We start from the raw sequence: 13,227 nt of genomic DNA, 5'->3' as shown, positions 1-13,227 counted from the left end.
CCAGTCTGATGTCTTTTTATTCCATCCTGAGTTTTCACCCAACTTCCTTCCATCCTCATGTATTTTCATCCAGCCTGATGTCTTTTCATTCTTTCCCGATTTATCTTCCCTTAATCATAACTTCTTAGCACTTCAACCTCATTATTTTCATTCCTTTTCAAATTTATTTTTCACTCCATTTGGCCTCTTTCCAGAGTCGGAAATCCCCACTTATTTTATCTGATTTCACAAACTCTAACACATTCACAATCACCAACAGCATTATATATACAAATACACATGTACTCACTCATGTGTGCCTATACACAGACATATCAGTTTTAGAGCATAATACACCTTCACTCGTATACACATGTTACCTTGTCTACAAAGCCTCCTGGGGTGAGGTCTAGGCTGGGGCTATGAAGCCCAGAGGTCTCCAAATATATCTAAGCAAACTTGCTTAAAAAAAGAATTCAGATGCCTAGGATGTACACAATCAAATCTCTGCAGGTGGGATTGAAAAATCTGCACTTTACTAGGTCCTGCTAGTGAATCTAATGGAACCAGTCCAGTCAACCGCAACTGATTAGCAGGCCAGCTCTTGCAACGTATGAAATACCTGCCCACTTGGGGGAAACAGAGGTCCCTGGAGATGGTTTGGAGGTGGGGGGGGGGGGGGTAAGATTTCTGGTCAAATTAGATAAAGCTGTACCCTATAACTACCTCTTCCTCCTCCTTAAAGATTCATATTGCCTATTAAAGGTTCTGAGAGGAGTGCCTGGGTGGCTCAGTCAGGTGTCTGACTCTTGATTTTGGCTCAGGTCATGATGTCACAGTTTGTGGAATCGAGCCTCTTATCCAGCTCTGCACTGGCAGCTAAGAGTCTGCTTAGGATTCTCTCTCCCTCTCTCTGTGCCCCGCCCCCATTCTCTAAGTAAACTTAAAAAAATAAATAAATAAAGGCTCTGAGAAGTTCTGCAATAAAGAATCCTCCACTTTTTCTCAACTCAGTGTTTTCCTAATTTTTTCACCCAAGGACCCATTTTCAACAGACGCCTATCCCACAGAACACTCTGAGAAACAGGACTCTCACGAGTCTACATCCACCAGTCCATTTAGACTCTGTCCATTCAAAGCCAGGAATGAAACGCCCAGACCTCTGCAACCCCATTTCTTCCAAGGCCCTATTCTCAGATTCCCCATAGGCTCCCAATCCAGGCACCACCCTGCACAGACACCTGGCTACCAACACATCACTCTTTTTCTTACCTAGACACACAACCATCCTTATGAGGCAGAGACTTTTATTCCCATTTTGGAGAAATGGAAACAGCCTCAATAAGTTAATTGCTGGTGGAAAATTTTTTTGTCATCTTTAAGTGGCCACTGAGACGTGTGTTTCCGGGCCGTTTATGCATCTATGGGGACACAGGTTAATCAGATTCTGAGAAACTCAGTGATCCACACTTTTCTCCCCGCCCCCAGGATGCCTCTGGTGAGATTTGAGGACAAGGGCCTAGCAGATGGGAGTCCCACCCAGGACTCATTTCTGTGCCTGGGACGCGCGTAAAGCGGTGGGGCGGGGCGGACTGGCCCTCTGTTCTCTCCGCCTACCCGGATGGGCCCGTCCTCCAGGAAAGGCACGGTGCCGGGTGTGTTGGAGGGGCCGTCAGGGGAGGCACTCACCGAGGATGCGGATCTGCGTGACGGCCCCGTGCAGGCCGAAGAGCATCCAGAGCGGCTGCGAGGCATCCACGCACAGCTGCATGCCCGCCGCAGCGCCGTTGTGGCTGAGGTGCAGCTCCCCGTCGGCGTTGACCACCAGGCCCAGGATGTCGCCGCTGTGCAGGGGCCCGGGCACGCGGCACACGGCCCAGAATTCCTTGCGGTCCACGAGGGCCTCGGGGCTGAAGGGCAGGTCCGCGGGCCGCAGCGTGCCGGGGTCGCACGTGGTGACGCCGAAGGAGAGCGCGCCGGGCCGCGCGCCGCCCGAGCGCGTGACCTTGACGAAGATGGTCTCGGCCACGCGCACAGGCCGGCTGGTGAAGACGAGCGCGCGCTCGTCGCGCCCGTGCTCCAGGCGCGCCACCGTCTGCTCGTCTAGGATCCGGACGTGCGCGCCGGCGCGCAGCGCGTGGAAGCGAAGGTCGCCGTCAAGCTGCGCGGGCAGCGCGCGACTGTGCTGCGAGTTGAGCGAGTTCTGCGGGATGGGGCAGCCGGCGGCCGGCGCGGCCTCGTCGCCCTCGGCGCCCGGCACGTTGAGGTCGCACAGGCTCACGGAGAGGCGCGCCTCGTCGGCGTCGCGCCGCAGCGACGGCCGCCGCAGGGCAGTGAAGGAGCGGGGCCGCAGGCAGTCCGGGAGCACCAGCTCGCTGTCTGCAGCCGGGGAGGGGGAGAGACAGGGTGACCGTCAGGCGGGCCGCTCGGGGCCAGCCACCGTCGCCTGCGCGCCTCCTCCCGCCAGCCTTTCCAGCATGCACCGCGAAATACCGACCGCGTTGTTAGCGGCACGGGAACGGCTTCGGACCTAGGCTAAGGAATCGGGAAACAAAGTCCTGCAGGACATCTGTTTGTTTAAGCAAAGGATCAAGGCTAGAAGGAAGAAAAACATTCTAAATGGCGCGCTTATAAAAGTTTTTACTATTAACTCCCAGGCCCTCCCTTTGGATCCCCAGCATTTAGAACTGCGCTGAGCACTTCAGATGACAAGCAGTAAATGTCTGTTGAATGCACTGCTGACGTCCTACCCTTCTGGAAGGTCAGGGGGATCCCCCTTCCCCAGAACCCCTCTGCATAAATTGGCTCAGCTTATCCTAACAATTACCTTTTGAGCTTAGCATTGCCGCAGAAGGACACAGGCTGAGAGAACTTAAGTAAATGTATCCAGGTTTCCTTTTGAAAGGGACTTACTTTCAAAGGGGAAATCAACCCCTTTCTCTTTTTAATCATACAAGTAAGACACACTGTCTTTTGTAGAAAAGACAGTTCAGCAAAAAGAAAAAATTACCACCTCTCAGCCCACCATCCAGAGAAAAATACTCTTAACATTTGGATGAGGACCTCCCAGCTTTTCTCCCCCCAATATATTCTTCAGTTACTTCTTTAAAACAAAAATTGAATCACGCTATATCAACTCTAGTAGTTTTTAACCTTTTATGGGTAACAAATCCCTTTGAAAATGTGATAACTTTCACCTATCACCTCAGAAAAATGCACATTCTTCCTAAAGTCTGTGGATAATTCCAGGGCATCTGTGAATCCCATAAAGCCATCCATGGGCATGGACTCCAGGCTAAGAACCCTGCTATATACAGATTTCCTTTTCAAAACTAGCTTTTCCACTTACTGTGTCCTAAACACCTTTCCATGCCAATAACCATGTTTCCAACACCATATTTTTTTAATGGCTGTATTATGTCCTGCTTTATGGAGTCCCATCATTTATAATAAAAGTCATCATGCACGATGAATTACCCCTGCATTTCATCCTTAAAACATCCCGTGGAAGTGTTCCCACTATGGAGATAAAACTCAGAGATGTGATGTGACAGCCACCAGGTGGCAGATCTGAAATTGAAGCAAGGTCTGTCCAACTCCTGATACCACATTCTTTGCTTTCAGGACCCCTCCTTGTTTATTGAACCCCTTCTGTGGGAGTCAAAGTCCCCAAATTTGGCTAGTGCCACTGTAGACCACAGCATGGGCCAATCCCTCCCTGAGAGCCTTTCCTCTGAACCTCCCAAAGCGAGAATCTGTGCTTTCTCTCCAGGACCTGGGTAAGGATGGCTGGGGTGCTCGGTGTGGGAGCAAAGCTTGAGGGACTGGACTGGTGTGGGCAGCTGAGGTCAGAATTCAGCTCCAGCTGAATCTAGAAACAGTCTCCAAAGCCTCCTTGTTTTTGTTCTCCCCCAGCCCCCACCACCCTTTCCAGAAACAGCCTCGTTTGGGCCTGGGCAAGGAGAAGCTGCTGGGCCCTCCCCCCTCAAGTCCCCTGCCTCTCTGGAGTAGCCTCTTGGGGCCTGGCTGGTTGGGATTTCCCAGCATCGTGCCTGGCAAGAAGGAGGGAGCCGACCGGAAAATGTGATTATTCCAGGGAATTGACTCTGTGACAGCGATGGTGCAGAGAGGCTGGGGGCTGCAGAGAGGCAGAGGCAAGGAGGCTCAAACAGGAGGGGGAGGCCTGAGAGACAGTAGTGTGGACCTGGGACAGGCTGTGGGCTGACCTGGACCCCTGGGAACAGCCCCTGCTTCCGACCCCTCAGGGATTCCAGCACTGGCCCTAGAGGACTCCAGGGTTGGAGATGGAGAGGAAGGGACAGGGACAGCAGGGTGACTAAACAACAAAAGGATCAGATTCTCAGCCAGAGCCTACAGGAATAAGACTGTCACAGGAGCCCACACACATATGCACCCCGACACTCCTCTCCCTACCCCAACCCACACACACTCAGAACACTCAGCCCAGAGCCATGGAGCTGGGCAGACTCTCAGTACAGATTTCTGAATGGGGCTGGATGCGAGCTATCCTGAGCTCTGCCCCTTCAGGAGTCCTTCTGTACTTGAATATGCCCACTCCTGGGCCTCCCAGGCAACCTATGCCATTGTTGAGCTACTCTAAGAAAGTGTTTCCTTCTCTTAAACTGACATCTACCCTCCTGTATCCAAGGCTCCTGGATTAATTTACTTAACTTCTCTCAGCTTCTGTGCCAATGCTATCTCTGGGGCAGTCCCGTCGAGAAAAGGACTCTCCTCTGGGAATACTCAGACACACTGCACACCTTCCCACCTCTTAGACGATGAACAGAACCAGCCTCCAGATGTTCCCTGACCAGCTCAAGGCACAGTGTGGCCATCACCTCCCTTGATATTTACACTATATGTCTAATAGTGCAACCTGACAGTATCTCAGATGCTTTAGCAGCCAAAATCCATGAACTGGTAGGCAGGATAGGAGCATAGTTAAGTAAGGATTTTGAAGTCATCAGCCTGGGTTCAAATCCTGGCTCTGCCATTTTCTGGCCATCGACCAAAAGCTTAACCTCTCTGGGCCTCTCCATGTGTAAAATCAGCATGTACTGACGTGTATAAAATCTGTATTCTAATACTCCCCTCAGAAGGGATGCTGTGAAATTGAAATGCAGGAGGTTAAGTAGTACCCTACTCTACCTAGTAGAGTACCTGGCACATAATAATCGCTAGGTAAACACGAACCACTGTTATTATCATTTCCATGCCCCAAGGCTCAGAAGAAAGTGCATGGGCTTTGGGGTGACACAGGCCTGGGTTTAACGGTCCAATCCAGCACTTGAACGATGGCCAGTAAGGAAGCAACTTTCTTCCCAGCCTCAGATCACTCACCTAGAGAACAAGGGTAATAATACCTGCCTTGTGCTGTTGTTGCAGGGATCAGAGGTAGAGCGGGAAGCCCCCGTACTTGATAACCTCAGGTACTAGTACTTACTCAGGTTGAGTTTTGTCAACCAAAGTTAGGTCCACCTGCACTTAGGCAATTAACTTTCTGAACCTTAAGGTAGGACTTTAGATAGATAGATAGATAGATAGATAGATAGATAGATAGATAGATATAGGACTATATATAAGGTCATGAATGACATCACTGACTAAAGCCCAGAAAGGAGAAGGTACAAAGTGGACATTAGAGGAGAAAGAAGAGAAGGAAGGAGAAACAGTTGGGGGGGATGGGGAGGAGAAGGGACAGGAAATGACCCCTATGGCTTTGCCTGAGATCTTGGAGGAGCAGGGAGAAAAGGTATCAGAGATGCTGGGAAACAGCTAAAAATGGAATCCCCGGGGCCAGTGCCCAGCCCAAGTATGTCTCCTCTCCCGGCTCAGCTGCCCCTCGGGGTCAGGAGTGGCTGCAGGCCGCCAGCAAGCTCCAAAATAGCCATCCCCTCAGTGTGCCCAGCTGTGCCGGACCCTGAAATAGATGACACTGGAAATAGAGGAGCTGATCAGGCACCCTCTGCACAAGGGACGGCAAAGGTCAGAGCTGACTGGACTGACATCGAGTCAGAGGCCAGGGGAGGGTCCTGGCCGCAAAAGCCAGGGAGAGCACCCTGGGACCAGCCTCCGCCCAGGGTTACAGCTTGGAAAAACCAGATGGGCTACCTGTAACCCCAAGCAGCAGCGTGGCCCATTTGGAAGCAACAAGTTATGTAATCCATGCGCAGGACACATGGCTGCCCACTTTGGAGGTATTTATGACAGGAGGAGGGGAGTCTCCAGGCCACCGGAGAAGCTGTTAAGCTGGCTCCCCTCTCCGCATCCTGTCTTTCAGGAAGGAGCTTGTCTGTCTTCAGCTCCTGCCTAATCTGGTGCCTAGCAGTGGTCCTGCAAATACTTTGGGCCAGAGCAGAAATCACCGGCCCTGCAAGGGCAGTGAGGCCAGGACAGGGGGTTTCCTCCCCGTCAAGGTGGCACTCAGGTCACCCACTCACTGACACACTGTGTGCCCAGCCCCAGGCAGTGGTAGAGACAGAAGGAGAAGCCAGGACATGGGCCCCAGGGAGCCAGTAGGCTGTGGGAGGATCAAAGCTTGGAGGCATGAAAATATGTGAATATAATTTTGTTACAAAATTCTCAGTGTCTCCAGAGGAAATCCACCTCTCCCTGCCAAGTTCTCACCCAGCCTTGACTAGAATGGCCCCGGGGACAAGAAGCTCACCACATCCCAAGGCTATCTGTCCCCTGTCTTTGAACAACCATAACTGTTAGAAAAGCTCTCCTTGCACGGATCCCTATGTGTCCTATAGCCACTCCTTGCACCCTCTCTGAGCCTTCTCTTCTTTAGGATAAATATTCCTTTTAGGATAATGCTCTCTAGCCGAGGCTGAGGTCCCCTTCCTGTCTCACAGTGAGCCAGAGACAGCATCTCAGAAGAAACAAGATTTGACCTGGACCCTGAAGGACAAGAGAGTTTGGACTGACAGAAGTGAGAGGCACTCAGTGGGAAAACTGTTCTAGTAAATGCCTGGAGAACAGCCTGAGCAGGGCCAGCGGGGAGAAAGGAAGGGAGAGGAGGAGAGGAGGGGCCAGGCTGAGGATTCCGGGGCCAGCTCTGGCCAGAGACCCACCGGGCCCTCCCACATGTTGCCAGCCAGTGCAGGGCAACCAAAGCAGGGCCTGGGCACTGGTGCAGGGGCCCTCCAGGGCAGGCAAGGGGCTCCTTTGAAGCAGGGCCTGCCATCAGCCCCAGAGTCTTGTTTGTTTAGATTCTCACATCCGGAGCACTGGATAATCTTTAACCATGGGTCGGCCTGCCGCAGCCGGCCGGCTGGCGGGTATCTGCCGGCCCCTGTTTAGAAGGTGCTGCCAGCCCATTTACTGTCTCCATAAACATCCTCTTGCTGGTCAGCATCTGGCATGGGGCAGGGGAAGGAGCCCGGAGGGCGGGTACATGGGTTGGACGGGTAAGGGGTTTCTCCACCCCTCTGGACAGTGCCCCGAAACCCACACCCGCCTCCACCCTCTCCATATAAACCCAACCACACAAAAGCTAGACGAACAAATACTTTTCGAGGCCCATGGAGGGAAGGGTAGAATGTCCCAGAAACATTTGGAGTCACAGATTCTAAGCTTTATAGAATCTTCAGGCCAGAGGATCTTAGACATATAGATTCTCAGACTCATCTGGTCTAACGGTTCTCAAACTTTTTTTTTTTTTAAGCAGTGGAATCCTTTTGTCCAACAAAACCAAAATTTCTGGTTGAAGTCTAAGAAGAAGCCATAGAGCCTGCCAACTCAGCCGCCTCAAAGATGCCTCTGTGGAACCCCAGCGTTCCAAGGAACCCAGCTAGAGAACCAAAGGTCTTGTTCCAAGAAACAATTTAGATAGAATGGTTTGAATTTCACCCAGATACAGGGACTTGATTTTAAGGCCTCCTCTTCTAATGAGAGGACTTGGGGGGTTGTCTCTTTGGTGGTATTTTTAAATTAAGTATTCCTTTTCAACCTAAAAACAATAGCCCTTGCTATATATGTAAACACTTTTACATATTCATCAGCCTCAGACTCTCTGAGGTAAATGGCACATATATAATTATGTCCAGATGGGACAGTTGTGGCACAGAGAAGCTGGAAGGCTTGCTGAAAGCTAGTGAGTGGCCACGTCAAGTCTTGATTCAATCAGGTCTCCTGCTTCTGAAATGAGGGCTTTGTCCCCAGTACTGCAAGGCCCCAGCTCCTCTACTACACACACCCCACCCCGGACCCCTAGGTCTCTTCAAGCTCCCCAAAACTATATTTTGGACCAAAGAGATACTAGGCAGAAAATATGAAACTGCCATTTCTGGATATTACAATCTAATATTGCCCATCGTATAAGGTTGCACTTTATATATATTCATTCTGGTGAAAACAAAAAACAAAAAACAAAAACAAAAAAACCCAAAACCACCAGAGTGCTCTGTAAACAACAGAACCAGATGAAGCCGTCAGGAGCCTTCACGGAACTATGAGGCAGACACTGCTGAATCAGGATGCCAGGCACCCTCACTTCCCCAGCCAACCCTGCTGGGGCTCTCGTGAACTCTCTATACCCAACATGTACAGCTGATCCCTAACCCCCTGAGCTCTCCTAAACTATCCTGGAAGACATGGGAGGGCCAACACCCCACCCTTGGGAGGTATCCAGACTTCACAGGGGACCAGGTGAACTCATAGTTAGAGAAGCTAGGAAGTAATGCAGCCCATGCTCCTGGGCCCAAGTCCCACTTCTTCCAAGCTGTGTGACTGTAAGCAAGTTATCAGACCTCTCTGAGACTGTTTTCCTTATCTGCAAAACGAGTACAATAATAACTTTCTTTGGGGCGCCTGGGTGGCTCAGTTGGTTGAGCATCCGACTTCGGCTCAGGTCATGATCTCGCGGTTTGTGAGTTCGAGCCCCGTGTCGGGCTCTGTGCTGACAGCTCGGAGCCTGGAGCCTGCTTTGGATTCTGTGTCTCCTCCTCTCTCTGCCCCCACCCCCTGTCCCTGCTCATGCTCTGTCTCTCAATAATAAATAAATGTTAAAAAATTTTTTTTAAAAATAACTTTCTTTATAACATATATAAAAGACTTATGCTCTCTTCTTAAAGACCAGGACAATACATGATGCAGAACTGCTGATACCATTTAGACCTTCATGTGCCTTCAGGTGGTCAGGAAGAGGAAGGTTCATAGGAACAGGGGAGGTCAGGGAAGGTTTCCTGGTGGAGGGGAGGGTTTGGAGTTGGACTGTGATTATGATTAGCAGAATTTGGGATGAGCAGAAAGGAAGCGCCAGGAAGAGTCTCTGAAGCAGGAGAAACAACAAAATTTTGTTTAAATCAGAAAGAAAAGAAAACTGTCAGAGAAGAAGAAATCGCCATCAGCATCCTTAGCTCTTTCCCCCATCCCCAGAGCTTCGCTCAGGTTCCTTAGACTAATATTTGCCTCTCAGCCCCTGACAGCCATAGCTGAAGGTAAATATTGGTTTAGCCTAGGAAACAGAAGCCCCAGATGGCAGTGTGGTCCTCCGCTAGCCAGGATGGCTCACACCCTTTGTGCCGCCAAGCTGAGGCACACCCTGTATGGGAGACCTACCCCAGGGCCTTATCTCCAGAGAGGCCCAGGCTTCTCATTGCAGGGAAGCCAGGCTGACTCACCAGCCTAGCAAGTGGTCCAGGAGCAGCCTGGCCCTCAGAAAGCTACCCTCCCTGAGAGTCTCTATAGATCTCTGTCCTCAGAAGGCAGGTCTCTTACCAGGACTGGGGCACATGTGCACAGGTTGGGTGAAGCAGAATGCCATGAGCCCTTGGGACCCCACCCTGAGTGCCCCCTTAATGCCCTCCTGAGTTCAGCCACTACCATTTTGATGTGGCAATGTCTTCTCACACTGACCTTATGCCCAGCTCCGCCTGGGAGAGCTGAATTCCAGGGCTAGCCTGGCTTCTGACTAGCTGGGAGAATTTGGACAGGCCCTCTTCTATGTCTCGGCCACCTTTTCTCCTTTTGAAAGACATTGACAGCAAGGTAGCTGCCAGAAACTTTCTACTTTCACGGCTCTCTCCCCTGCGATGCATGCACATAGCCCCGCCTGTGCACACCCCTTCTCCACAGGTCACCTACACCTCTTCTCTTCACTCGCTCCCTAAAGGTTCTGTTCCCCGACTGATGATGCTAATCTAATTCCCCACCTCTGTGACCATGCATACCCCTCCTGTCCGACCTAAACTGTTCCTCCCCAACCAGTCTGTGCATTTCAGCTTCTCTGGTTCCTGACTTGAAACCTCTCCTATAGGAAATCCTGGATCGCTCCCCAGCTGTACCGCCCCCAACACATGGCTCTACTCTCCAGCCACACTTCATTGCAGAATTGGATCATCTCAGAGCAGTTATATGGTGTGTCCCCCAAAATAAACACTCTTCAAAGAGAGGCACTGGGTTTTCAAGTCATGTGTCTCCCCCCGCCCCCTCATTGTACCTGGGCTGCGGTGGGCACAGAGGGGTATCAGGAGCACCCTACAAGTGGGGTCTTGGCTCACCAGCTTTCTGCCAGGACCCACAGCTGCTCTTTGTGAGCCAACGTTTCTGAGAGGAGCAGGGAGACCCTGAAGAATTGGGATAGGAGCTTATCTCTCCAAGCATTAATCACCCCATAAAACTTGTGTTTATTTGCTTGCTCACAGGTCCTTCTTTCTGGAGGTAGGAAGCTGTTATTCTTGGAAATACCAGCCCAGGCTTGGCCGGGACACCCTGAGGAAAGAGGCAATCTCCTGAACTCCAGCATGTCGGGGGTGCCTCAAAGGCTTGAAGCAGGCCTGCAGGGGTCATGGTGGGGGCACCAGCGGGCCTCGTTATGTTAGGGCAGAGGGGGTTGGGATGGGGCACCCCCTTGGTGGTGTCACTTCAGGAAGAGACGCCACCCCCTACCTCCACTCTGTCCGGAGAGACAGCCAACGTGTCCGTGGCCTGACTTGCATATCTGCTAGGTGCCAAGTACTCCAGGATATCTGTGATCCGAAGAGCAGATATGGGCCAGGTGGGGTTTGGAGGGTTTTGGCCACAGGTCCCAGAGAGAGGCAGAAAGGGAGGGGGCAGACCTAGCAGGAAGTCCCTGCAGATGAGACACTGGTCTGGGAGGCAACCACCTCGAGAAAGACAAGCCCGTCCTCAGAGCTACCAAGGCAGAGAGTGACTTCTTCAGGGGAAGGAGAAAGTCAAAGCCAAGATGGCTTAGAAGGGAGAGCAGGGAAAGCCACAGGCAGTGAAGGGATCAGGGCGGCGGGGGGGGGGGGGGGGGGGTGCTGGGGTGGGAAGAGGGGAGGAAAGGGAAGGAGGCTGACCCTGGGACTATATGAGGCAATGGGCGATCCCAGAGGGGACGCCACAGAATGATGGTGTAGAGCAGTGTGCCTACTTCTGAAGACATCTTGGGTGGATTTCTTTTGTTTTTACACAAAAAAGAAATCGCTTTAGGAAGAACAAAACAAAGAGATATTTTCATCTGCTAATTGAATTCAGGGGCTATAATCAGTGTTTGAAAACACCCAGGGATTATGGTGATTTATAGCTAGGACAGGAATCTGCTGGGCCCTCGGCTTTGTCCAATGTACAGAGAGGAGCCTGCTGGGAAATCCGGATGCAAGTGAAAATACTGCGGGAAAACCCATTTATGGTCCAAGAGGGGTACCAGGGCCAGGCCAGGTGAGGCCATCTGGGCTGTGACCGAAGGTGGGGCCTTCCCTAGGCCCCTGAGGTTTGGAAACCCCATCTCACCTCGCATGTCCCCATCACCACCTCCTCCCCGGACCCTCCTAGAATTTGTAGGCCCAGCCTAAGCCCTCTTTTCCAAGAAGTACTCCTGGACTCCATCCTCCCTCACTGACCTCAGCCTCCTCTCAATTTCCTGCCTCCCTCCATACTTAAACCTGCTGGAGGTTTATTGGGGAAGGTACTGCTTTGGGCATCAGAACACCCTATTCAAATCCCAGCTCTGCCACAGCCCTATGCGGGCAAGCCAAGCCTTCCGTGGGTCTCAATTTTCTCCCTGACAAATGGGGATGAAAGAAAAACATTCTGTCCGAGGCCAGCTGCTGAGCGATTAAATGAGATAGCTGGATGGGAACCATCTCGGCAGATGGAAAGGATCCTCTGACTACAGCATTAAACAATTTACTGTCTTCTCTTGGAGATTGTGATTGTGTCTGGAGGGTCTGCTTTGTCTAATTTCTCAGTGAGGCTGGCGCTGTCTATGAGAGCAAAGTTGGGTCTATCCTTCATCTAACAAGTTAACCTTCCCACCACTCTCCCTTCCCAACCCCCCAAATAATGCCTGGTGTCCTCCCCACGCCAGACACAAGATTCCACTCTGGAGAGAAATCCAGGGAGGTGAGAACAGATTCACCCTCAAAGTCTTCCCTGTCTTGTGCAAGACATATGGATGGGCCAAGGCTCAGCCAATGCCTCAGGGCGGAGAGAAGCACAGACACCATGTGGTGGAACCCAAGAAACGGAGAAGAGAACTCAGCTCCAGAAGGCTTCACCTCCAGGAGGAGGTGGCTTGCAAGCTGGGCCTTAATGCCAGAATGCGATTTCGGGGGGACTGCAGGAAAAGGCATTCGTTGCTAGGAGAGGGGAAAGCAAGAATGCTGCCCCCACTGCCTTTACCCAGCCCCCTCCCAATAAGACTATAACCTTTTTCAAGAGTGGAGACACTTCTGTCTCCCACCATTGGCCCAGCCCTGGGCCAAGCCCTGGGCCAAGCCCTAGTAGTCCCACACTCTTTCAGACGAGAAGACTGAGGCCCAGACAGAAGTGTCCAGGCTGGAGTGCAACCTCAGGCTTTGGGACTCCAGGGCCTTGAAGTGTGAGGCCCTAAGGATATCAGAGCAGCAGGCAGGTATTCACTTGAACATGGGGTTAAGCTTTACCCTCTCCAGGATGGGTGTGGATGACTGACAGTCATTAGTCACGTAACTGCTTCACGTAACTCTGCTCTTTAAGCAGAGTTCTTCTAAAAGAACCCTGAGAACAGTTGTTTATTATTACCTACCCCTATTTTACAGATGAGGAAACTGAAGTCCCACTGCTAGTACAGGATGAGGCCAGGAATCCCACCTGGGTCACTCTGACTCTGTAGCCCAGGGGCATAACCACTGCCCTTCCTTTGCTGGGAGGTCAAGGCCCTTCCCTGCAAGTGCACCCATTTCACAAAGGGAATTATCCTTGGGCGGCCTCGGCTCCCTTCTCCACTCACAAAGACAT

The 13,227-nt window shown here is 51.7% G+C and overlaps 1 protein-coding gene across 2 annotated transcripts in view; it reads right to left on the bottom strand.

The window, feature by feature from the left end:
- The window catches only part of NEURL1 (neuralized E3 ubiquitin protein ligase 1), a 79,393-nt gene that overhangs the window by 5,136 nt on the left and 61,030 nt on the right, over nt 1-13,227 (bottom strand). For both annotated transcript variants that reach the window (XM_027062995.2, XM_027062997.2), the window contains exon 4: nt 1,669-2,358. In XM_027062995.2, the coding sequence (XP_026918796.1) occupies nt 1,669-2,358 (690 nt within the window). The remainder of the gene's footprint in view (nt 1-1,668; nt 2,359-13,227) is intronic.

This window comes from Acinonyx jubatus, chromosome D2, assembly GCF_027475565.1.
Source record: "Acinonyx jubatus isolate Ajub_Pintada_27869175 chromosome D2, VMU_Ajub_asm_v1.0, whole genome shotgun sequence".
NCBI classification, from domain to species: Eukaryota; Metazoa; Chordata; class Mammalia; order Carnivora; family Felidae; genus Acinonyx; species Acinonyx jubatus.
The sequence above is the reverse complement of the archived record's forward strand: the minus strand, read 5'-3'. Positions and strand labels throughout refer to the sequence as shown.